This window comes from Mirounga leonina, unplaced genomic scaffold (genome assembly GCF_011800145.1).
Source record: "Mirounga leonina isolate KUSES-001 unplaced genomic scaffold, KU_Mleo_1.0 Mir_454, whole genome shotgun sequence".
Lineage (NCBI taxonomy): Eukaryota > Metazoa > Chordata > Mammalia > Carnivora > Phocidae > Mirounga > Mirounga leonina.
This window is the reverse complement of record NW_023270763.1, coordinates 17,804,731-17,830,252: the sequence shown is the minus strand read 5'-3', so window position 1 is coordinate 17,830,252 and position 25,522 is coordinate 17,804,731. Positions and strand designations below refer to the sequence as shown.

Below are 25,522 nucleotides of genomic sequence, written 5' to 3'. Positions count from 1 at the left end.
GGCGCCTGGGTGGCTCAGTTGATTGAGCAACTGCCTTCGGCTCAGGTCATGATCCTGGAGTCCTGGGATCGAGTCCCACATCGGGCTGCCAGCTCAGCGGGGAGCCTGCTTCTCCCTCTGACCCTCTCCCCTCTCATGCTGTTTCTCTCTCTCTCTCTCTCAAATAAAGTCTTAAAAAAAAAAAATTTAAAAAAATTAAAATTAAAATTAAAAAAAAAAAAAGAAAAGTCATTAGGCAGAGCCTCTGGAAAAGCATCTTTTGTCCAACCTCTCCCCTTCTCATTCCTGCTATCTGAATCGTGGTGTGATGTCTGTAAATGCAGCATCCATCTCTGACCACAAGGTGACTGTGGAGATGGAAGCCATGCCTGAGGCAGGTAAAAGGATCCAGAATATGAGTAAACATACAAAGAATGAGGAGGCACTGACCATTTATCAAGGGAAAGACAAACAAGAGAAGCCGACCTAGAGATGACAACACACTGGAATTACCAAAGACTTTTAAGGCAACTATTATAACCATCTTCCATAAGGTTTTGCAGATAGAAGATGCTAGGGACTGAATTGGGTCCACTCAAAATTCTTATGCTGAAGCCCTAACCCCCATGTAACTATATTTGGAGATAAGGCCTATAAAATGGCCAGTGGTATTTTGTTATGGCAGCCTGAGCTGATTAACACAGTAGGTAAATGATCATGAGAAAGAAACCTGGCATTTCAAGAATGAAGGACAAAAGAAAGAAAATTGCCAAGTGTCTGGGTAAATACCATTTCTCTAGTATTTTCCAGTCTGCTTCTCTCCTCTTAAGATCTTTAAAATAGGGGTGCCTGGGTGGCTCAGTCAGTTAAGTGTCTGCCTTCGGCTCAGGTCATGATCCCGGGGTCCTGGGATCAAGCCCTGCATCAGGCTCCCTGCTCGGCAGGAAGCCTGCTTCTCCCTCTCCCACTCCCCCTGCTTGTGTTCCCTCTCTCGCTGTGTCTCTCTCTGTCAAATAAATAAATAAAATCTTAAAAAAAAAAAAATCTTTAAAATATTAATGATGGATGAAAGCAAAATAAAACATTGTCTGATGGGGTTTTCCATGGATACAGATGTAAAATATGGCAACCTCAATACAAAGAAGGGAGGGGAAAGGATCTATGTGGTGGTAAGGTTTCTACTTATACTTGAAGTGGTGAAATGTTAATGTGAAAAGCAAATACACTGTAATACCAGAGCAAGCTCTAAAAAACTCAGAGATATCATCAAACAATAAATATATTGAAAAGGGAAACTAAATTTGTGTGAAACTAACAACAGAGTCTCAAAATAAATGAAGCAAAAATGATAGGGCTGAAAGGAGACCCACAAATATACACAAAGAGCTCGCCTCTGTCCCACAGACAGAACATGACAGAGGACACACAGAATGTCACCGCCAACCTGACCTAACCGACATCTATAGAACACCCCATCAGAATAATCACCAAGAAGACTAAGTCATTAAACAAACCTCAGGAAATTGAAAAGAACTGAAATCACACAAACTATGTCTGCAGATCATAGTAACTAGAAAATAGTAACAACAAGATAGATGGGAAATCTCCAAATATTTGCAAGTTAAAAAACAAAGAGAAAACCCCAAGAGAAATTAGAAGATCTCTTCAGCAAACAGGAAAACAGAACATAGGACAATCTGATGGACACAGCTAAAGTAGTACTCAGAGGGAAATTTGTAGCATTACATGCTTAAACATGCAACGGAGATAAACCTATAGACCTGGGTGGCTCGAGCCACAAATGTGATTCCAAAGCACCCTAACACCTGGGTTAAATAAAAATGTGCATGGAAGCAACTACACAGTAGGTGTTCAGTAAACAAACAATGCGTGAAAAGTACAAATGAACAAAAAAATGAATAAATGCACAGGCAAGAAACAGAAGTCCAAGTCAGGCAACTACAAAGGACTGGGGCAGGACCCTAGATCGCTTTCTCAACTCAATGAATTAACTGAGACTCCAATCACTTGATCTCTGGGTCCATCAAAAGCATGAATTTCTCCTCACAGGACCTAGAAAACTACTGGAGCCCTGACACAAACCTAGTTATCACCTTTTATTAACTGTATCAAAATGCCACGTGCCACAAAGGCACTTCCTTTTTGTTAAGCAGAAAAACCCATCCGGAAAGAAAGGGGAGCAGGTTTTCTCACGCTCACCCACATTTGTTTACAGTCCAACCCAGCGTCACTCAGAATCCCTGGCTGGTTTGTGGCCAGTACTTGCCAGTACTCTCACGACAAAGGGGTTCACAGGACATGACTCAATTACTTTAGGTTGCTTAACTCCCTTCAGGTTTCCTCATCTTCCTGTAAAAATAAGTTTCTACACAGGTGGCTGCTTTCACAGTGACAAGCACAAAGAGAAGGGAGTGAGGGAGAGAGAACAGAAGAGAACCAGTACTTAATCACTACTGTCAGCCAAGGTACTGAACACGCACCAGTTCACTTCCTTTTCTCAACAGCTTGTAAGTAGACACAACCCTCCCCAGAGTAGAGCAGAGCAAAAGGAGACTGAACTTCAGGTCTTCCCAAACCACCACCTGAAAATGGCCAATCTGGACAACGAAACTCCCAACAGCAGCTTTGCTCAGCTGGCTATGTTACAGAACACATTCCTTTGACAGTGGGACGCAAGTCCCCAGCAGCTCTGATCAAGAAACTCTTGAGCATTCTCACTGAGTAAGGAACATGCAGAGCTCCGATTTCCAAGCTCCTAGGTCCAAAAATAAATCCATGTACATTTGTGCTTCTAAATTTATAGCCTACAATGCCTACACCACTTTGTTGTGATGAATGATGCAAAACCTGTAAACCACAAGCGACAGGAACTGAGTGCTGTCTCTGTAACTTAACCACACCTACGTTTCCCATTTAAGACACTAAGAAAACATTCTTGACTAGTTCCTGCAAGATCAGTTGCTTCTGAAATTCTGGCTCAAGCCACCAATGTGATTCCAAAAGCACCTCAACTTCTTCCAGATGAATTTTATCAGCTGAAAAACATTTGATCACATTTATGTGCTTTATTAAAATAAGTGGGTCATTACCAAAAGCCAGAGCTCTTTATCAGCCCTTCTGCAAAACAGCACATGTCTGACACATCAGGGTCTCTTAGAACCTAGAACAGTGGTCACATTTCAAAACTTTTCTTAAGGACGTGAGCGCACACCTGCATAAATATATAGTGTAAGAGGTGACAGGAAAAATACAGACATTAAAATTCAACTATTTTCTTTGTGCCCCTCAGGGGACGACCTTATACACCTTCTTTGTAGCCTGCGACCCTAGACCCAGCATATAACTAGGCAGTGTCTGATCAACAAACAGTTTCCCAGGTGATGGTTACTATTCAATGGCAAAAAAACCACAGACCAGCTTTGAAGGTTTAGGGTTTGTTTGTTTTTTCAAGGGCATAAAAGCATTCTAACTGTATGTTTAAAAAAAAAAAAAAAAGTCATAAAAAATTAGCCTCAGGGCACCTGGGTGATTCAGTCATTAAGCGTCTGCCTTTGGCTTGGGTCATGATCCCAGGGTCCTGGGATTGAGCCCTGCATCGGGCTCCCTGCTCAGCAGGAAGCCTCTTCTCCCTCTCCCCCCCCCCCCCCCCCCCGCTTGTGTTCCCTCTCTGTCTCTCTCTGTCAAATAATAAATAAAATCTTTAAAAAAAAAAAAAATTAGAAAGCCTCGTTTAGGACGATGATCAAATGATCAATGAGAAAAATTCCTAGTGTTTAAAGCGGTCACAACCATCACCCCTGACAACTGTGACAGGCGGGTCAACATGTACAGGTGGAGGGCCCTATCACCTAACTCCACGTTCATGGGCATGGTCAAAGGGCAGCAATGTCTCCTGTTACTTATTATCACAGTTGTGGTCATCACTGTGACCAATGACTGAGGACCAAAAACAGGCTGACTACTATGCCAGGCACTTTATATACATGATTTCCTTGAATCCTAACCATCCTGCAAGAGATGTCAGTATGCGCATTTTGCAACAGGAAATGTAATCAGCATATAACTTGACCAAAAGTAACACTGCTCCCATGAAGCAGAAAAGGAATTTAAATTCTATACCACCATTCCTTCTGTTGGTACAATAATATGCACAAGTGTATATTTAATACTAATAATCTGCCAGCACACATTTTCTCAATGAAACCATATTCTCCACACCTAAAACACATTTGTACTGTGCTTTAAAAAGCATCTGCATATTAATCATTTCCTCAGTTTATTCTTCCAACAAACCTGAGAGATGTGAAAGAATATCTACCACTAAATATAGCCAAATCAGGCACAGTCCCAGAACCAAAGAATACAACTGTTCAGCATCCAAAATAGAGAATAAGGCGGAAATACCTTTTCTTTGAAGAATCTCATTCAAAAACACACTTACAGTTGGCAAATTCACCAAAAACAGGATCTACTGTTGTGTAATGAAGTTTCAGATACACGAATATACTACCCATAAAGCACATCTGACCTGACACCATAGCAACATGGAGCTATTTTGCAATCACAAAAATAATGTTTTGGGAACAAAAGTGCAAATGTTTAAACTTGGAATGTAAATATTCTATTTAGAATTTGAAAAACTCATAAAACCTCAGCAATACAAAGGGTTTGAGAAGGTCAGTCCAACCTCTTCCCAGGCGGGGATTCGCCTCACCACCTCCATTTGGCACATTTCTGGGGAAGCGGTGTTCACTACCTCCACCACGAACCACTGATGCCATTTACTGAGCAAGCATTCATAATGTGCCAAGCATTAGCTCATTATTTCATTTCTGAAATAAATAACTATAGTGTACAGGAAATACACTTTATGCCTATAAGAAAAATGACCTTGAGAAACACACGGGGGAAAAAACATTTCCCCATTTACTGTTTTTAAAAAATACAATAAAAAAGGGGTGCCTGGGTGGCTCAGTCATTAAGCGTCTGCCTTCAGCTCACATCATGATCCCAGGGTCCTGGGACCAAGCCCCGCATCGGGCTGCTACTCCACAGGAAGCCTGCTTCTCCCTCTCCCACTCCCCCTGCTTGTGTTCTTGCTCTCGCTATCTCTCTCTCTGTCAAATAAATAAAATCTTAAAAAAGAAAAATACAATAAAAAGTACAAAAGTAATTTTCGCTGGACTATGGGATTATGGGTAACTTTTCTTTATATTTTTCTATCTTTTCCTAGTTTTTAAAATACTTATTTTTCACAAGCCTTTATTACTTTATTTAGGAAATTTTCAAACACATACAAAAAGACCACAAATATAACGAACCCCAAGTTAGCATCAATAAAGGTCAACATCAATTATCAACAGATGGCCAACCCACTTTTCCCTCTATCCCCAGTGCATTACTCTAAAGCAAATCCCAGATGTCGTATCACTTCATCCAATAAATACTTCAGTTTTTCATCTCTAAAATAAGGGCCATTTAAAAACAAACCCATGGGCGCCTGGGTGGCTCAGTCGTTAAGCGCCTGTCTTCGGCTCAGGTCATGATCCCAGGGTCCTGGGATCGAGCCCTGCATCGGGCTCCCCGCTCGGCAGGAAGCCTGCTTCTCCCTCTCCCACTCCCCCTGCTTGTGTTCCCTCCCTCACTGTGTCTCTCTCCGTCAAATAAATAAATAAAATCTTTTAAAAATAAATAAATAAATAAATAAAAACAAACCCATGAAAACATTGTCACACCTAAAACATTAACAATACAAATTACTTTTTTAATCAGAAAAAAAATGTTTTAAGAAAATGAGAACATGAAAAAAGAATACGAAAATGCGTAATGACATAATTACTTAACCAGTTTTACATGACCCAGTCTCACTGAAGAGGTCTGGCTGCATGGCTATCCCTTCGGGCCACAAGAAAAACTGGCAAAACTGTCTATTTCTATTTATCAATGTTTCTGGGGTTTACCTGTTGAGAACTGCTTCCTTGTCTCCCAGACGGCTTTTAATTTTACTTGTCAGATAGTCCAAAAAGAGCGTCCAGATATCCAAACAAGAGAAGTAACCTTCATGAGTAGGCTATGATGCAAAAGAAATCCAGACAATGAAATTACTTAATGCGACTCCTCTTTAGAAACATACCCACCAGTGTTTATTTCCACCAGAATGGTGCAACCATAAGCCTAGATTCCCTCCGCTTCCCGGTAACCACAACTGGTATCTTTTAGATGGTCTTCACGACTAGGCCCTGGTGATCCTAACAAGACAAGAGTGCCGCAAACACATCATTAGGGAGATACTATGCAGGACAAACTGAATTACAAAATAAGCCGAGCAGACGCCAATCTTTAAATCTAAGATTGATTCGGGCTGGGGCGGGGGGCGGGGGGGGCTCTCACAGATCATCCGATTCAAATCTGTTTTAGAGAAAAAGAAATTGAGATCCAGAGACATGATTTATTCAAGGTCAGGGGTAGGAGCAGGTCCCTTTACCCCCAGCCAATGCTCTTTCCACTACATACCCTTACAAAACCAAAAACCCAGTGGCAGTGGCTCGGAAGGTACCAAGTTTACATATCTGAAGGTTAGGAGAGTAACATTTGCAGTCTTCCTACAAACAGACTGAAAATGAGCTTCCTTCTGACCCTCAGGCATTATCTCCTCTGCAGAAGAAGGGGTGTCCAACAGGCTAATAGCAATCTCTAACCAGGTGTTGATAAAGACAAAGTGAGCAGAGAAGAGCGAGTCTCTGTAGGGTCCCAGTGCTCCAATTTCTCAAGAGCCTTGAGATTCTACTTCATGCAAAATCTTAGCACTATGTTCTCCAAAATCTAGTCCTTCTCACACATACTCGATTTCAACTTCCAGCCCCCAATCCCTTCTATATCCACTCAAATTCCTGCTACCTCCAAGAGCTCTTTGATTTTATTTGTGACAACTTCACTGAGCCCCATGTTTGGTGGCAGGATCAGACAGGAAAAGAAATAATACCATCATCTTCTAGGATCAGTTTCCTTCCATTTAGGATCTACAAGGAAATCCAGAGGCTTACAAGGGTGTATGTGGGATTTGCATATTGGGTGGTAGCATGAGATGGAAGTTCTGTACCCATAACTAACTTTTTCTGGGGCAGACGCGGGCAGAGTCCAACCTCACAACCCACAGGGTCGCCCTGGAACTGGAATGCATAGCTCAATAAGGATCACCGACAGGGCCATCCTCAGAAAACAGAATGACTGTTTCCTGTCTCCACTTCATCCTTTGCAAAACCCAGGATGTCCACGACATGAAATGAGCCCGAAGAATAAGGAGAAAAAACAATAAGCCACGTGGAGATAATATGGGTAGCTTGTAGACAGGAGATGGAATCTTTCCTGGCTGTGGCTTGCTGAGCTTCCTGCAGGTCGATCACTCAGCTGTCCCTCCTAGATCTGAAAACACCCACCTTCCCCTCCACAGAACATAACTGATTAGATGCTTGTGGAAGTGCTTTTGGGAAAAGTCACCACACAAACCCAGGGTTTATGGTTATGTCTAAGTACCTTACAATTATACACGTCCTTCCCATGCCTCTGAATTGAGGATTTACCACGTGGCTCAAGACCAGAAAATAAGGGCAGGTACACCCTCTGTAGGACCTGAAACACATCCCTACCTGCAGGCCCCACTGTGAGGCCTTGTGCACTGCCCATAATCTCACCTATGACAACTGCTGTGGGTACAGATCGTTAAGCTCATAAAGATGACAGGCTGGCTGCACTTTTGGAGTCATCCAATGTTTCAGAACCCTCACAGACCCATTTTAAAAATGTACCTGTACTCAGATTTATTTTTCACACTCCAGGGCTGATCAATCACTAAAGAGCCTGACAAGTTTCTTCAAGAAATTAGTGATACCACCCTTCTCCAAGCACTTTACAGTGGTTATTTGCATTGGTCTATTTGATCTTCACAATAGCCCTGGAAAGTGGACAGGTGCTTTTCTTCTTCCCATTTTACAGATAGAGAAACCAAGACTCAGAAGCAAAGTCACCTGCCCAACGTGACAAGATAAGGAACAGAAAGAGAACTAGAATATGGGACTTAAGCCTCCTGGTCCAGAGCCCTCTCCCCTGGGCCACACTACCCCAGGCATTGTTGTAAGAAGGGCGGGGGGGGGGGGGGGGGGATGCTGAAAATGCAAGACCAAGAAGGACCTGGTGACGATGTGGTAAGAGAAGGACAGGAAGACAGAAATCAGATACTTCTAGGCACACCTCAGCAGGGAGAGCAATGGTGGAGGCAAACACCTGCTGAGCTCTGGGGGCTGGAGGCACTGCGACAGGATACTTTGGTGGAAAAAAAAAATGTAGGAAAAGAAACTAAAAGAGAGGCAAGAGTTACAGAAAGATACTAACACCATCTTTGTCTCATTACTATTCTTTCAATATATGGTGACCAGTACTAAAATTTCTTATGAATTTTTTTAAGTCATCTCTATACCCAACATGGGGGGCCCCGAACTCATGACCCTGAGATTAAGCGTCAGATGCTCTACCACTGAGCCAGCCAGGCACCCCTCTATGAATTTTAGAAACAAAAGGCAGAAACACTTGAGTACACTCATAACCCTCTAGACAAGAGGAAAGTACATTTTCCCACTTCACAGATAATTAAATTATGATAAAGTTAGATCACACTAATGAATAGATGAGATCTTAAAGCTATCTCTTGAGAGCACTTCATTTCTTATTCTTAAATCTTACCCCAAAAAACTCCCCTACTCCCACCAGCTCCTGATCCTGAAGTGCACCCTGCCATCTTTTTTCCACCCTGCCTCTCCAGGGAAGGACGGCCCAGCCTACAGTAAACTGCACAGAGCACCTTCCAGCTTCCTGCTCCTCTGCCTGATGCTCAAATCTGCTTCTGCCTGGACCCAAAGGATACCGACTCCCACAGTCCGAGAGCCTGTGCCCAGAAAGGAAGGTCCTCATACAGGAGGCCAAGAGAGTACAAGGGAGCTCGGCTGAGTGACCTCAGCTAATGGAGGGAGAAAGAAGCTTGTTGTTTGCTTCATGACCATAGCCATTTCTTTTCCCAGTATATAAATATAACACATATAGGGCGCCTGGGTGGCTCAGTTGGTTAAGCGACTGCCTTCGGCTCAGGTCATGATCCTGGAGTCCCGGGATCGAGTCCGGCATCGGGCTACCTGCTTGGCAGGGAGTCTGCTTCTCCCTCTGACCCTCCTCCCTCTCATGCTCTCTGTCTCTCATTCTCTCTCTCTCTCAAATAAAAAAAATATATATAACACATATAAATATATAAAACCACCACTATGAGTTCAACGGAAAACGAACACAGAGGATTCTAGAGAAGGGACCACAGATGATGAACACTGGGCCAGATTGTGAAGGTGCCCACCACAGTCCATCTCCTTAGGTGAGGAGACTAAATCTAAGGAAATTAAGATGACTAGTCCAAGGACACAGGCCTCATAGAAATAACCAGAGCTCAAACACAGAACTGGGTCCAGGTGCAAAGCAGTAGACATAAGACCTGCATACTTTAAAACTTCTATTTAGGGGGCGCCTGGGTGGCTCAGTCGGTTAAGCATCTGCCTTTGGCTCAGGTCATGATCTCAGGGTCCTGGGAATGAGCCCCACGTTGGGCTCCCTGCTCAGAGGGGAGCCTACTTCTCCTTCTCCCTCTGCTCCTCCCCCTGCTCGTGTGCTCTCTCCCCCGCAACCCCTCTGTCAAATAAATAAATAAAATCTTTAAAAAAAAAAAAAACACTTCTATTTAGCTTTTTTCTATACCGCACATAAAGGGCAGACAGAAAACTTCACACACAGAGCAAAATGGCAAAACATTTTCATTCCATTTCTCCAAATAAACCCCTTCTTTCTGACCTCAGCACTGGCTCATCTCTTTCATTTCTGCTACACTTACTCTAAGGTATCTACTGAATCCTTTCTTCTGGTCCCCTCTGGATCCATTTCTCTGGATCCGTCTCAAAACGTTCCCACCTCAAAAAAAAAAAAAAACATTCCCACCTCGAATGCTTCTGTCCTACCTCCTCACCCTCCCACATCTCGTCACCTCTTCCATTCCTTCTTAGGTCTGGTGAGCTCAGCATGCTGCCCTTCTAGCTCCACGCCCACTGGCCCCTCTACCAGATATCTTGACACTTCCTCAACCCTGGTCCTCCTCCACCTGCACCTTCCCCACTGCACCCAGGAACAGGTCACCCTTACCCACTGGGGGCGCTTACATTTATGTGCCCTGAGAAAACCAAGCTCAGCACCATACCCTCGACCACATACACACTCCCCTCCCGGCCTAGGCCTGTGTCTCTCTTCCAGCTACAACATTAAGCTACAACATTAGTGGTTTAAACTACCAAAACAGTCTACTTATAAAATCACATGCCCTTACTGACCCAGTAATGTCATCACCAGGATACACCAACAGAAAGAGCTACACAGGGACACCCAAAAGCATGCACGAGAACATCCACTGCATCACCGTTCATGATCACCAAAAACCCAAAAGCAGCCCAAATCAGCCATGGAATGGATCTGCAGATAATGACTTACTATAAAGCAATGAGGGCAAACTACTGCCACACACAACACAGATGAATCTCACCAACGGACGCTGAATGAAAAAGCCAGACAGAACAAATACATACTGGAGACTTCCATTTAGAGAAGTTCTCAAAGAGGCAAAACTAATCTGGGATGTTAAAGGCAGGGTTGGGTTCCACATGGGGAGAAGTGAAGGGGAAGGAATTGGGAAGAGATATAGGGGGTGCTGGCAGGAATGTTCTATTTCTTGATTAAGGTGGCGGTGACATGGGTTTGTTCATTTTGGGAAAATTCATCAAGCTGTCCATGTATGATCTGTGCACTTCTCTGTATGTGATACTTCAATAAAAACCTTATTCTAAAGACACTCACAAAAGGATGAGCTCTGAGTAATGTACAGAATTGTTGAATCACTACACTGTACACTTGAAACTAATGTAACACTGCATTAATTATAGTCGAATTAAAAAATAAATCAGACACACAGGTGCGCAAGCAGGATAGGATATGATAGAAATGTCTGAAACCCAACTGTGATGATGGTTGCACAAGTCTATAAACTGACTGAACATCTCTGAATTGTACAATTACGATGGGTGAATTTCGTAAGATGTAAATTTTACTTCAGAAAGCTTTTAAAATATACATATGTATATAAATAAAAGACGCTGGGTCACAAAATGTAAACTCAATGAAGGCACAGACTTTGCTTGTGAGGGTTATATGCCTAGCCCCTGATATACAAGACAAGCTCAAAAAGTATCAAAAAATGAGGGCTAAAAGCGGATCTGCCAAAACTTAACTCTTTCTTGAGAGTTTCACTACTTACAATCTCCTTGTAGGGAGTTTTAGTGACAGCTATAGAACTAAAGGCCCTAATTTCAGACTATTTCCATCTTTTGTTTCTCCAACAAAACAGTGGTTAAGAACACAGACTCTATGAGTTCAAATCCTGGCCCCACCACTTACTGACTGTATGACCCTGAGCAAATGACTCTCTGTGCCTCAGTTTCTTTATTCTGGAAAATGGAGACAGTTAGGAATACCCACCTCCAAGGGTTGTTACAAAGGATACATGTGTTAATCTTCACAAAGTAAGTACTATATAAATGTTTGGGAAATAAAGAAGCTCTTTCCCCTGAAAGCAACAGAGTGGACTTTTTTTCAGGGGGAAAGGATGAGTAGTTCTGGTGTTTTACCTGATGAAACGTGTACTTGAACAAAAGCGTCAAAAACTCCACCACGGGGAACTGGGAGTAGGACTCGATTCTTCTCAGGTGGACACTCACAAAGAGCCTCAGGAAGTCAGTAAACTTCTCGATGTAGCTAAGTAAGACAAGAAGACGAAGGGTGACAGTCAGAATCCCAGCCACCTCCTTAGAAGAAAACTCAAATTCAATCCAAATTTCTTTCAGTACAGAACTATACAGATTTAAAATACATTTTCAGTTAAAAATATAAAGGCCTGCAACAATTACCTACAGGTCAGGCAACCCTTCATTCCATTACCACCTGAAACATAGCAGAAAAGCAACTTTAATCCTCAGACACTCTCTATTAAGGCATCTTATAAACTAGTGCTCTCACAGATTCTAACTCCTTCATGTTATGACCCAATTCAAGTGAAAGGAAAAGGTACTAAGAAGTCGGTGGGCAGAGCATGTGCATCATTTCAATGTGGCAAGTCCGGAAGGCTGTTTGTCTTTGCTAGGGGGCCAACGTATTTAAATGAATGTGCTAAGAACAAAAACAAAACAAGGCTAGACCAATGGCATGGCATCCAGGTAAAGTCTATGCAGGCTTGCAACCTAATGCTCGTGCTCCCCCCCTGCCCCGCCCTCTGGCTCCCAGGGTAATTAAACGCAAGTCCACCCCGGTCCACTCTGAAAGTGATTGCAAAAATAAGGGAGGAGGGCTGCCCGAGCTGGACAGGCCTCGGGGACAACTGAGTCTGGTGCTTCATTGGCCAGACGAGGCCCAGGGTGATAAAGTGACCCGCCCAAGGTTGCTGAGCCAGCTCACGGCAGAGTGGGACCCCCATCCACTCCCACACCAGTGCTCTTTCCTTTCCCAGTACAGTGACTCCCCAATTCCTGTGTATTCACAGTATCATTTCCCAGAGGAGTGTGGGTCCCAGCTGCAAGGATAAGAGACTGCTGTTACTAAACACACAGCACATCATCACTCTCACATTTCAGCAACTGTCATTGTAAGCCCCTCAATACCAAAAGGTGATTAGAAAATGAGATGGACATACCTCCATAAATCACATTTCAGAGACCAATAAACAAAGATAAAGATTCACTACAGGCCTTAGTCAAAAATTAATTAATGGCTACAGGCAATTCTGAAACTCACCACTCAAAAAAAAAAAAATTTTTTTTTAAAGCAAGGATTATGCAAAATAATAAAGGGGGAAGAAAAAGACTACTACTTAGAAGAGCAAAATCGGTCCATAAATCCAATGTCCCGCACCGTTCCTGGGACCCAGCGGCCAACCTGCCTCTCTGACTTCTGCACGGCTAGTAGCTAACACGTACGTGCAAGCTTTTTAGCAGTTTAAAAAAACAAAAATAAAAACCATTCATTTGCTTGATAAAGAGAAGGGCCATCTCTGTGGATCATGGGACCAAGTCCCTGAGACACAGTAAGGCATCTGAGCCAGCTGTTTTTAGAGAAAGTCAAGTACGAGGAGACTTCTCTCTGATGCCTTGGATCATGAGTACTCAAGAGCGGGAGCTCCTCCTTCCTCGCTCTGCTTATCACGTGATCTTCTGCTGTGGTTATTCAGAGCCATCATTAGGAAGATGCACTCAATTCCCCGCCACCCATGAAATAAACAGAAGTCCTGGTAAATGCCGCACTGCCTCGGTTTCATTTCAATCTCCAACCCAATTTTTGAAGCATACAGACAAGGGCCGTTCGGTAGCTGAAACTCTAGATTTTATTTCACCTCATTTTCTTTCCCTTGCCCACCTTCTGGCACAGGTGCTAATGAGCAGTAGAAGGTTAGAAACAGGCACTGGGGGAGAAGAGGGGCAGAGGCCCCGGGTCAGAAGCTCCTAAACAACTGAGAATGGACTTAGCTGTTTAGAATGAGTGGTCGGGGGCCCGAGAGCCAGGAAGCAAGCACACAGGACTGTTTAGGTCACCTTTCTGCTGCCGGGCACCTCTCAGCTTTCTCAGGGCAAGAGGAAGCACAGGATTAAAATATAAAACCAAAAGCACAAAAGTTACACGTAACAAAAGCATTACATTGACAAGCCGTGACCACATTTCTCTACCGCCCGAATGTGAGCCATCACGAACACTATACTCCAAGTGCAACTCAGAACAGCCGATACCTGGCGGTTGGTGCGAGCAGCTGGACTTTTTGTTAACATACGAAAATACAGCCTTCCTTAACGAAAGCTAGAAAGGATATAAAATTGTGTGTTTGCATACTGACGCCTTTGCATTCATAGAGGAAGCTATTACAAAATAATGAAAAATAAAACCAACAGATCACCATACAGGATTATGAGCTCTTTTGTGATTATACAAACAAAATTTCACACAAAGCTTGTTTACAAGGAACCAAACCAAAAGAATCTTAAGAATCCACGTTTTTAATTTTAGAAAACCCTTAATAAAATTGCTAAATTTAAAAAGCACTAGGACGGTCTTTAAACACTTGACTTTATATTCTGCTACTTCAAGGAAAAGGAAAATACCTTAACTCTGCTAGCTTCAGAACAAAAAACAAGCCAAGGAAAACGAATTAAGATATTAACATTTGCTGCCTGGCAATCTATAAATATTTTCTAACTCAATACGATTTATCCGCCGGGATGTTTCTGAACAGTCAACACGATGCTGGTAATGTAAGTTTCCACTTTTCCCGCTCGCTGGGACACGGCGGTAGCATCGCATCACCGAAAGCTGTGGGACAGATAAAGGACATCATCCAGAAGACCACACCTCACGGTACCGTGACGGAGTCATCTTTTGGAGTACTTCAGAAAGAAAAGCGAGGTCATTTTCGGCTCCACTCAAGGGGAGGTAACAAAGAAACCCAAGTGTGCGCCACGTGAGTATGTGCCCTCATTCACATCTCTGTCTCTGGATGAAAGTGGGCCGTCTGTGCGAAGCTCAGAGCAACACCATTCCTCTACACTGCACGGTTTCCCTTGGGAAGGGTCCAACAGTAAACCCTGGCGGGCAACATCAAGTGAAGAGGGGGCATTAGCGCTCCTGTACCTCCACGGCCTCCTCCCACGCTCCTGGCTACGCACAAGCAGCAGATTCGGCTCCTGCGCCACCTCAGACCTGCAGGCGAATCGTGAGGACGGGGCAGGGGGGTGCGGGGGAGGGCGGAAGGGAGGACAGGAGGCAGAGCGGGGGGGAAGACAACACACCTACACAATTCACAGTCACTTTCCCAGCTCGGCTCATCCCCCTAGCCACCCTAGCCCTTCCAGCTAAGCTCAGACTTACTGGTACACACCTACCTGTCCATTCCTCATCAGGAGCCCCACACTCTGAAACCAAAGAGGATTACAGACACTACGCAGCACAGCGTGACAAACAGTCATGGCCCCTTCTCAGGACACGGCCGACTCCACACCTGTTTTCATTACCTCTCATCGAGTTCTTCCAGCCTGCTCTTCACCGTGTGGGCATTGTTATCCTTGGTGATTTTCTGCAGGAGGTAGAAAGTCTGCTGGAACATACGTAGTAAATACTCCTCGAATTCCATAGGCACACAGTTCTTGGACATGAGTTCATTGATGCAGGACATGGCCAGGACCCCAAGCCGGCCGCGCTCCTGACCCAACACACAGTTCTGGCTGCTGCCGTTAACAGATGCCATCTTTCTGGCCCGGATGTCACAGCCAAAGCGCGCAAAGTGGAAGATGGTGGTTAGGAGGGATGGGGTGATGCTGGCAGACAGAGGAATCCAACTGAAGAGATGGGCCAGGCACTCCAAGGCCAGGGAACAGATATACTCACTCTCCGCATCAAGGATGGGGATTGGCTGATTCAACAGTTTGGCTGAACTAGGACTCTGCAACAGGTTACTCAGTAAGTCACCTGGAAATACAAAGAGCTTTCAACATACACACTACTGAGTCTCGCACAAACCAATTTAACTACAACAGAGAGAAAGCAAAAACCATCTTTCATTAAGCTCCATATTAAAGAGATCTACAGAAATGTAAAAGAAAGCCATTCATACTCCTTGGTGCTCAGTAAATTTTTGTTTGCTTTGGAGAAAGTATTTTTCATGAAAACATATCACTTGTTTATATGCAGAGTTCATCACAGCTCTTTTTAAATGAATCAATGTAGGGCACCTGGGTGGCTCAGTCAGTTAAGCGTCTGCCTTCAGCTCAGGTCATGATCCCAGGGTCCTGGGATCGAGTCCCACGCCCGGCTCCCTGATCAGGGGGGAGCCTGCTTCTCCCTCTGCCCCTCCCCTGCTCGTGTTCATGCTCTCTCTCAAATAAATTAAAAAAAAAAAAATCTTAAATGAATCAATGTAAATGTTCCCAGTGTTAATATCAATAGATATAACCCATAAAGCTCTTTGAGGACCTCGATAATTTTTAGGAATAAAGGGGTCTGGGTGGCAGAGTAGGCAAAATGGGTGAAGAGAGTCAAAAGATACAAACTTCCAGTTATAAGATAAAGAAGTATGGAGGATGTCACATACAGTTGTGACTATAGTTAGTTAACAATACCGTACTGTATATTTGAAAGTTGCTAGGGGAGTAAATTTTAAAAGTTCTCATCCTAAGAAAAAAAAATTTAACTATGTGTGGTAATGGATGTTAACTTTCTCTTGCAATCAGTTTGCAACATTTAACACATATCAAATCATTATGTTGTACACCTGAAACTAACAGTGTTATATGTCAATTATATTTCAATTAAAAAAAAAGAGAGTAAAGGGGTCCAGAGACTAAAATTTTTGAGAACTACTGGGCTACTCGAGGTTAGGTCTGTAGACCTGCACCATCAGCACAATCTGGGAACTTGTCAGAAATACGAATTATCAGGCCCCACCCCACATGTACTGAGGAAGATCCTGGAGGAGTGTGGCCCAAAAACCTGTTTTTACACACTCTCCAAGAAGTGATTCTTATGCTTGCTTAATTTTTTTAGGTGTTTTTTTTTTTAAGTTTTTATTTTAATCACCCTGTGCTCATCACGAGTGTATTCCTTAATCCCTATCACCTATTTCACCCATCCCCCACCTACTTCCCCTCTGGTAACCGTCAGTTTGTTCTCTACAGTTAACAGTCTGTTTCTTGGTTTGCCTCTTTTTCCTTTCCTCGCTTGTTTTGCTTCTGAAATTCCACATAGGAGTGAAATCATATGGTATTTGTCCTTCTCTGACTGACTTATTTCACTTAGCATTATACTCTCTAGTTCCATCCATGTCATTGCTAATGGCAAGATTTCATTTTTTTTTTTAAAGATTTTATTTATTTGGCAGAGAGAGACACAGCGAGACAGGGAACACAAACAGGGGGAGTGGGAGAGGGAGAAGCAGGCTTCCCGCGGAGCAGGGAGCCCAATGTGGGGCTCGATCCCAGAACCCTGGGATCATGACCTGAGCCAAAGGCAGACGCTTAATGAATGAGCCACCCAGGCGCCCCAGATTTCGTTCTTTGTTATGGCTGAACAATATTCCATCGCATATATATACCACATCTTCATTAATTGATAGACACTTGGGCTGCTTCCATATCTCGGCTATTATAAATAACGCTGCTATAAACATAAGGGTGCATTATCCCTTTGAATTCATGTTTTTGTATTCTTTGGGTAAATACTCAGTAGTGCAACTGCTGGATGGTGGGGTAGTTCTATTTTGAACTTTCTGAGGAACCTCTAACATGCTTGCTTAACTTTTGAGAAGCATTAGACTAAAGAAAATCATGTAAACTGAAATGGGCTTGCAAAAAAGCTATAAAATGATTTTAGAGAGGAAAAAGGACAAATATTCAAAACTATAACAAGAAAAAAACTTACCTGAAATAAAGAGGTGTGTATACAAAAGAAAGGGGCTTATTCTGCCCCAAGAAGAAATGATAAAAGCTAATCAATACTAAGGATTTTAGGAATAGGGAAGAAATGTAGGCCAAAAAAGCACATACACAAAGGAGAAAACACCACATTCAGACTTCCTCACAGCACGCAAGAAGCCAGACAACAGTAGTACCATGTCCACAAGTGCTGAGGCAGGGAGTAACTTAACCCAAAGCTCTCCTTTGAGTACAAAGGAAGAGGACATCTTCTCAAACACAGAAGCTCAAATAAGATATTGCCCACAAACTCTTCTTCTCTTTTTTTTTTTAAGATTTTATTTATTCATTTGACAGAGAGAGCGAGCGACTGTGCGCACGAGTGGCGGGGGCAAGAGGGAGAAGCAGGCTCCCCGCAGAGCAGGGAGCCCGATGCGGGGCTCGATCCAGGACCCCGGGATCATGACCTGAGCCAAAGGCAGACGCTTAATGACTGAGCCACCCAGGCACCACCCCCAGCCTCCCAAACTCTTCTTAGGGAGGAGACTGAATAGTGAAACCATGCAAATAAAGCAATAAATAAAAATGAAGAATTAAGGACGGGGGCTGCTGTGGCAAGGGGACCAGAGCAAGCATTGAATTAAATATAGAATCAAGACTAAACAGATGTAGGAATCATAGAGGGTGTGCTAGCCAATCCTCTTTCACAAGCAAGAAGTCTCAAAATATATGGGCTAGAATTAAAACATGTAGTAAGGAATTGGTTTTCATCTTTTTTTTTTCTTAAGCCTAGAGGTATCTTTTACAAACTAACATTCCTTGTGGAAAAAGTAATCCCTTTTGTTTTAAAACCTCCCGTTAAATTCAGGTAAAATTATAATTTGTTTTTATTAAAAATAAAACTGAGGGCTGGTCAGTCAGAAGAGTAAGGGACTCTTGATCTCAGGGTCCGTGAGTTCAAGCCCCATGCTGGGTATAAAGATTACTTAAAATAAAATCTCTAGGGACACCTGGGTGGCTCAGTCGGTTAAGCTTCTGCCTTTGGCTCAAGTCATGATTCCAGGGTCCTGGGATCAAGTCCATGTTGGGTTCCTTGCTCGGCAGGGAGCCTGCTTCTCCTTCTACCTGCTGCACCATCAGCACAATCTGGGAACTTGTCAGAAATACGAATTATCAGGCCCCACCCCACATGTACTGAGGAAGATCCTGGAGGAGTGTGGCCCAAAAACCTGTTTTTACACACTCTCCAAGAAGTGATTCTTATGCTTGCTTAATTTTTCTAGGTGGTTTTTTTTTTAAGTTTTTATTTTAATCACCCTGTGTTCATCACGAGTGTATTCCTTAATCCCTATCACCTATTTCACCCATCCCCTGTTCATGCTCGCTCTCTCCCTCTCCCTCTCTCCTTCTCTGACAAATAAATACATTTTTAAAAAATAAAATCTCTAAAAAACTAAAAATAAAAAAATAAAAATGTATATGATGCCACTTTGTCTTTTTATTTAGCTTACTGTCTCTGTAACTACATATAAAGAGGCACCTGGAATGGTGTTATTTCTGGATGGTGGAATACTGGCTACATTTCTACACTGTATTTTGTGCTTTACACAGCAGCAGTTCTCAAACATTTTGGCCCCAGAACCCCTTTATACTCTTAAAAAATTATTGAGGATGTCAAAGAACTTTTGTGTATGCAGGTTATTTCTGTTGATATTCGTCACATAGAAATTAAATAAAAAATAGAAATTAAAAAGTTTTCAAATATTTCAAATATTCACTTAATAAACGCATTACATGTTAGCATAAAATATTTTTAAATGAAGAAAATGTAGTTTGCCGCCAACAAATAAGTGAGAAGAATAGCACTGTACGTTTCTGGAAATCTCTGTAATGTCTGTCTGGCTTAAAAGAAGACAGATTCTTTAATCTGCTTCAATCTGCTGCAATATGCTGTTTTCGCTGAAGTATATGAAAAAAACGGCTTCACAGAGATATGCAACTGACAAAGACTAAAACGTTTCTGCCGCCTTCCTAGGTGACTATACCTGTTCTTTAATACGATATAAAAATTTTACTAGTAATAATTTCTTAAAGGTTAATTGCAATGTGGGATCTGAATGAGTTTTATTCAGTATATTCATCAGAGAAGAAGTAAAAATGACAAACAACGTCTTAGTATTTTTATGAACATATATTTGACCTTTGGGACCCCTGAAAGGGCTTGTGGGACCCAGGGCCCCCAGATCTATTGAGAACTCCTGCCTTACACTAATGCGGGATGAACACGAACAGATTAGTTAACCTTTCTCAGCCTCATCTCCTCGGCCATTAAAATGAGGATTTTGTGATTTATTAATAAGGGGTTTAGTTTCTATTGTTAAAAGTAGATCAAAAAGTTGTCCCCTGGTATCTTATCTTGCAAGGTGTTCACCGGCTTCTGTCTGAAAGAGCTGCATTTTTTCCAAAAGATTTTACTTATTTGAGAGAGAAGAGATAGAGCACTGGAGGGTAGAGGGAGAGAATCTCCAAGGAGACTCCCCACTGAGCGCGGAAGAGCCCACATGGGTTCGATCCCATGACCCATGAGATCGTGACCTGAGCCAAGTCAGATGCTTAACCAACTGAGCCACCCAGGCACCCCGAGAAAGAGCTGCATTTAATACTAGATGAGACTCATCATGATCTCAGCTACCCACGCTGATAATCAGAGGACCTGGTTTCAAAGAGTAACGCAAGGATGTTCAAGTACAATCTGCAAATACTTATCCAGTTTGTTACTGGATTAATAAGGTGATTTTTGAATTGCTGTGGTGGCTGTCCACTTGAGTCATATGTACAACTTTCTCTCATTCAATGACAGTGACAGTTTCTGGCATTGCTTTTCTCATCATTCATGAACCGGTGGCCATTTACCGAAGATGCTGGAGTCAGAGAAATCATCGCTACCCAACTAGAAGAATTATCGGGGCAAATAATTAACCGGAATCAAATGGAGGCTTTAGCAAAGGAGGAACCAAAAGATACCATCTCAGTATGATCTTCTATTAAACCTGGACATCTTTGGGCCCCTGGACCTATTTAAAGTCTCTTGAACATTTTTAATAGAAATAAACTGTGGCTTTAAAAACGAAAACAAAACAAAGAAGTTGTCCCTACTCTTTAGCTCAGAAGAATTTTTCCAGAATAGGACTGCTAAGGGGGGCGGGGGGGCAAAACAACAATAATTATGTGACCAACAGCTCCCATTTGATGTGCTATTATACGCATAGTGCAGCACTAAGCACTTTACATACGTATTCTCATTTCATGCTCACAGATCTAAGGTAGGTATTATTATCTGCATTTACAAACTGTTAGAATAACTAAGATACAGAGATATTAAGCATTTCCCCCATGTTCCTCAGCTAATAAGTAGAGCGGAAATGGAAACCGAGGTCTGGCCCCTAGGTCTGGCCCCTAAGCCTATGCTTCTTCCCAGAAAGCAGGTCAACTAGAAAGATCATGCAGCCAGGAAAAGTGATCTGGAAGAGAGCTAATATTCAAATGCAGAAAAATATGCATGATCCGAAGTCCTGAGTAAAACAGCATGTATGCCATGACCGCAACTTCAGAAAGCTACGGGCACAAGGGCAAATGCTGAACGGGGTGATGCAAGGTAAAAATTATTGAAGTAGATAAGATGACCAATTATTTTTCTCCCCTCAAAAAAAGAATCTCTGAAGGTTGTTCTCGATGAAAATGGTTTTATTCAACTTTAAATGTTCCAAAGTCTTTTAGTAGGTTACAAAGAATTTTTCAAGACTTGTATTTTAATCGAAGTGGGAAGGAATTCCCACAGAACAGAGGGACTCTGCTTCATGCTGCAGCATTTCCAATGCAAACTCAAGAGAGCTTCAACAAGCTACCTATGCAAGAGAGTATACCTTGATTATAATTAAGCCTGCGGACAACTTCAGCTTCTCTGAATCAGGCAGTACGCAACCCCTGCCAAGAGGTCGTGGACAACTCTGCTGCATTTACTCAGTTGGAGGCAACCCAGACGGGTTAAGCATTCATGCAAAGATCGCTTTGGCTTTTTTACTTTTTTAATTATTAAAATTTAATGTTTTCTATTCAGTTCTACATTTACTAACTCAGAGTTTCTCACTCAGCACTACTGACATTTGGCACTGGATAATTAATTCTTTATTGTTCTGTGCATCGTGGGATATTTAGCAGGACCCGTGGCTTCCACTCATCAGATGACAGTAGTACCCTCTCCTCTCGTTATGTTAGCTAAAATATTTCTCCATGTTGCCTAAAAGCCACTGCAGGACAAAAATAGCCCCAAATAAGAACCAGGGATCTCACTGTAGCCTCAATCCAACAAAATGGGGAAACACTCCATTCAAGGAGCCTGAGGGATAAAATGAGCTCACGGGAGTTGAGTGGCCCTCCCCAGTCCCATCTTCCTACAAGTAGCTTAAAAGGGAATACTTACAAGGGGATACGTGGAAAGATTTGCAAGTGCACAAAGACCTGCAATTTGCAAAGTCTGGGAGAAAACAGAAGGGATAAACTGGCCTCCACCAATCTGAGCTCCCCGGAAACCTGTCTGCCAGTATATATACAGATCCATACTCAAGAGAATGCACCATGCAGACAGGAAAGATAGGCTCTCAAGTTTTATCGCAGAACGATGAAAGCAAACTCAGAATCTCAGTTATTTACACCATTTCATTTTGTTCACAGCTTCCTCCCTGCCCCCCTACTTGTCCAAGCAAAGAGAGGTGAGGACAAGAGGAGGCTAAGGAAGGAAGAGGGCTGAGGCTGCCCCAGTGCAGCAGGACGCCCCAGCCCCAGCGTGCAGAGGTCCTCAGAGGACCCCTCCTCTCCTTTCCCAGCACAGGGGCCAGCGGTCAGGGAACACACAGAGTAGATGGCAGAGCCAGGGCCCTAAGCCAGGGGAAGGAGGAGGCCAGCAGACATGGGGACAGTGGCGGAGAAAGGAGACTTAGGACGAAGACCACGCACCTAGGCTCAGATGGGTTTCCATCCCTGCTCTGACACTTACTGGCGATGGGACTCCCCCCGCAACCCCAGCCTCCGTTTCCTTGTTTGTAAACAAGAGATAAAACCATCATCTATGTCACAGGATTCTGGTCTAGTGAGGCCAGTTTAAAAGATAAGGCAACACTTTGAGGAACTATTCTGAGAAGCAGACCACAAGCGCCCTTCAAAGCTTTTTCTATATCCAGACTGTTAGAGTAGCCATTGCAGGGACTAGTTCCTGGGCTTTGTTCTTTGAAAGTGATCAGACCAAAATCGATGTTACCAGAAAGCGTATGAGGAAAAAAATGCCAAAAGCCAAGGGGCTGCCAGAGAGCTGTGTGGGGATTCGGGTAGGGCAGAGAGTGCCGACGGGGGCCGGGGGGGGGGGCGGTGGTGACAGGACAAAGTATCTGGGTTTCCTTTACTCACTAAGGTTTCTCAGAATGATTTTCCTCCACAATAGTGAGCTTATGGTCACTAAAGCTAAACAATCTTCTTAGAAGTTTTACTGCTTCACTTGGTGTCTTCAGTGCACAGAGGCAGTTGAGCAAAACCATCGAAACAAATGTTAATTAAATCATCAGCACTGTCCAAATAATGGAACAAGTTCTGACAGCTTCACTTGCAACCGTCATAAACAGAAAAAAGGCATATCACATGAACGTGTACGCCTATTGTTTTTTAAAGAGAAGTACGCCAGCTTAAAAGCCTACTTCACTTCCCAGGGCCCCAGCAGTCTCCATTTATTTTGCCTTTTCTCAAATACTAAAATTCAAGACTTCAAAAATGTTTTAATAGTGCCTAATAGGCAATTTTCAAGAAGTACGCACCACATTTTTAGGTTCTGTTTATATGGAAATGTCAAGTTAGTTCATACTGTGTTTCACCTTACCCTCATCAACAAAACCTAGGCAACGCAGAAGAGAGGCAAGCATATATTTTTGATTTGTATTATCTGATATTCCCCAACCTGGCCTCCAGGAAAATAGGTCTATCAAAGCAGAAATGGAGTTTGCTCAGAACATGCAGCTGAACAAAGCCAACTAAAACACACAGCTTTTGGCATTGGAAAATGATTTCTGAAAAACAAGTTTTATTAGAGCAAACTGCTAACTCCAAACTGAATGCTAAGCCAGTATTCACCTACCTAAAACCAAATCCAATCCAACAGAACTAATCTTTGCAAACTATTATTTAAATGAAATGACACATTTTAAGATCAGCCAAACTGCAGGAGATTCCAAAGCGTACACTCATAAAAATCAAAGCTCTGCCTCATTTGCAATTTTTTTCTTTAATCATCAAATATTGCAAAATATAAATCTGCTAAGTCATCTCAAATATCCACATTGAAAATGAAAGCTACCAAGTACAAATAAAGTTCAAATCCCTGTCGGCTTTTAATACACTCTCAAACTCTGTAACAGTGTTTAATCTAACAAGTGTGACAAATAACTCTAACAGTTTTTAATCCCAGTATGATAAATGGAATTTGGAATAAATTAGTATACTATGAGCTGTCCTCAAAACTTCACGCTATATTTTCAGCTCCACAGTAGCTCTGAAAGAATTTTAACTTCCACTTACTAACAACAACAGGCTACATGAAACAGCTCAGGCTTGGAGGGGTCTGATTTCAACAGCCTGTTTCCTGGGGTAAAGGAGAAAGATGGGGAAATCTTTCATTAGCCATACCAACCTTTACGGTAGAGGAAAAAATGTGTGCAGTTCACAGGACGTACTCTACTTGAAAAGCATTTGTAATCATTCAGTGTAAAATACAAGCATTCAGAAACTAAAAGTTTCTGCTCAGACACAATTTCCTCTTTCTATCTACCATTGAAAGTAGCCATTTTTAGGCAAACTGCACTTTGACTTTTGAAAAAGGTATTAATATAACTGTGGATAATTAGCCGCCAGTAAACGAGTTACCGACACTGCAAATATGCCCACGCTTGATCAAATTATTCTGAACTGACCTCATCCTCCCTAAGCCCCAAGTAAGGAAGAAAACCCTCCACATCCTCTTCCTCCCCCTCCCCCCTCCTCCTTCAGGAAGCCAACCAGCTCTTGCGACCTTGACCCCTGCGTAACTGCACAGCAGACCTATCAAGCTCACGGGCACATGCTAACCCCAGCATGAGCAAGACACCATGAAATCTGAGAAAAAGCAAAAAACAAACCCGAAGGGACAACCAAGAGCTGTAAACTGAAGGGGATGGAGGTGGATGACAGAAGATCAAAGGAAAGATGTCACCTTTCTGACGGGTAAGGAAGAAACAACATAAGTTGTTCAAAATATATTAGAAAGTACAAGTACTTACGAAGAACTAAGCAGAGCTAGCTCCTTAGAAAACATGGGCAGAAAGGCCAAAAATAGATCAAGGAAGAATCAGCATCTGTATCTGGCATAGGTAAGCAATTGCTACCCCATCGAGACCCCAAACTGCATTTAAAAAGAGTAAGAGCATATGTGGTGGGCAGACCATACCACTTTCTCCTGAGGTCGGGGATGGTGGTGGGGTGGCAGCAGTGACACTGTGTTTGTCCCAGACAGTCTCCAAGATACCTATCAAGAAAGGAGAAACTGAGTTTAAGAGAGAAATGAAGTCTAACCTTTAAAAATCAGATTGAGAAAAATGGTCTCATATCTCTGATCAAACATCAGTATTTAAACATCCCTCTCTCCACCGTATGTCCAAGTGGACATTCCTGGACAACACCACTCGGATGTTCCAAACTCCCTTTATTGTCCCCCACAAACCTGCTGCTAGTCCTTACCTCCTCACCCAGCCAACAGCACCATCCCACACAACCTCCGCCTCAGGCCTCTGCTGGCCCATCTGGCCTTGCCCCACCGCGCCACACAAGGCTGCACCCACTGAACTGTGTGCTACTCCGTCCACACCAACCTCTGA

The 25,522-nt window shown here is 42.9% G+C and overlaps 1 protein-coding gene across 2 annotated transcripts in view; it reads right to left on the bottom strand.

The window, feature by feature from the left end:
* The window catches only part of XPO6 (exportin 6), a 102,857-nt gene that overhangs the window by 35,528 nt on the left and 41,807 nt on the right, over positions 1-25,522 (bottom strand). Inside the window, exons 6-9 of one of the 2 annotated variants that reach the window (XM_034989013.1) lie at positions 25,096-25,173; positions 15,180-15,633; positions 11,760-11,886; positions 5,961-6,070 (exon numbers count right to left, since the gene is read on the bottom strand). In XM_034989013.1, the coding sequence (XP_034844904.1) occupies positions 5,961-6,070; positions 11,760-11,886; positions 15,180-15,633; positions 25,096-25,173 (769 nt within the window). The remainder of the gene's footprint in view (positions 1-5,960; positions 6,071-11,759; positions 11,887-15,179; positions 15,634-25,095; positions 25,174-25,522) is intronic. The other variant, XM_034989014.1, reaches the window with a different exon arrangement.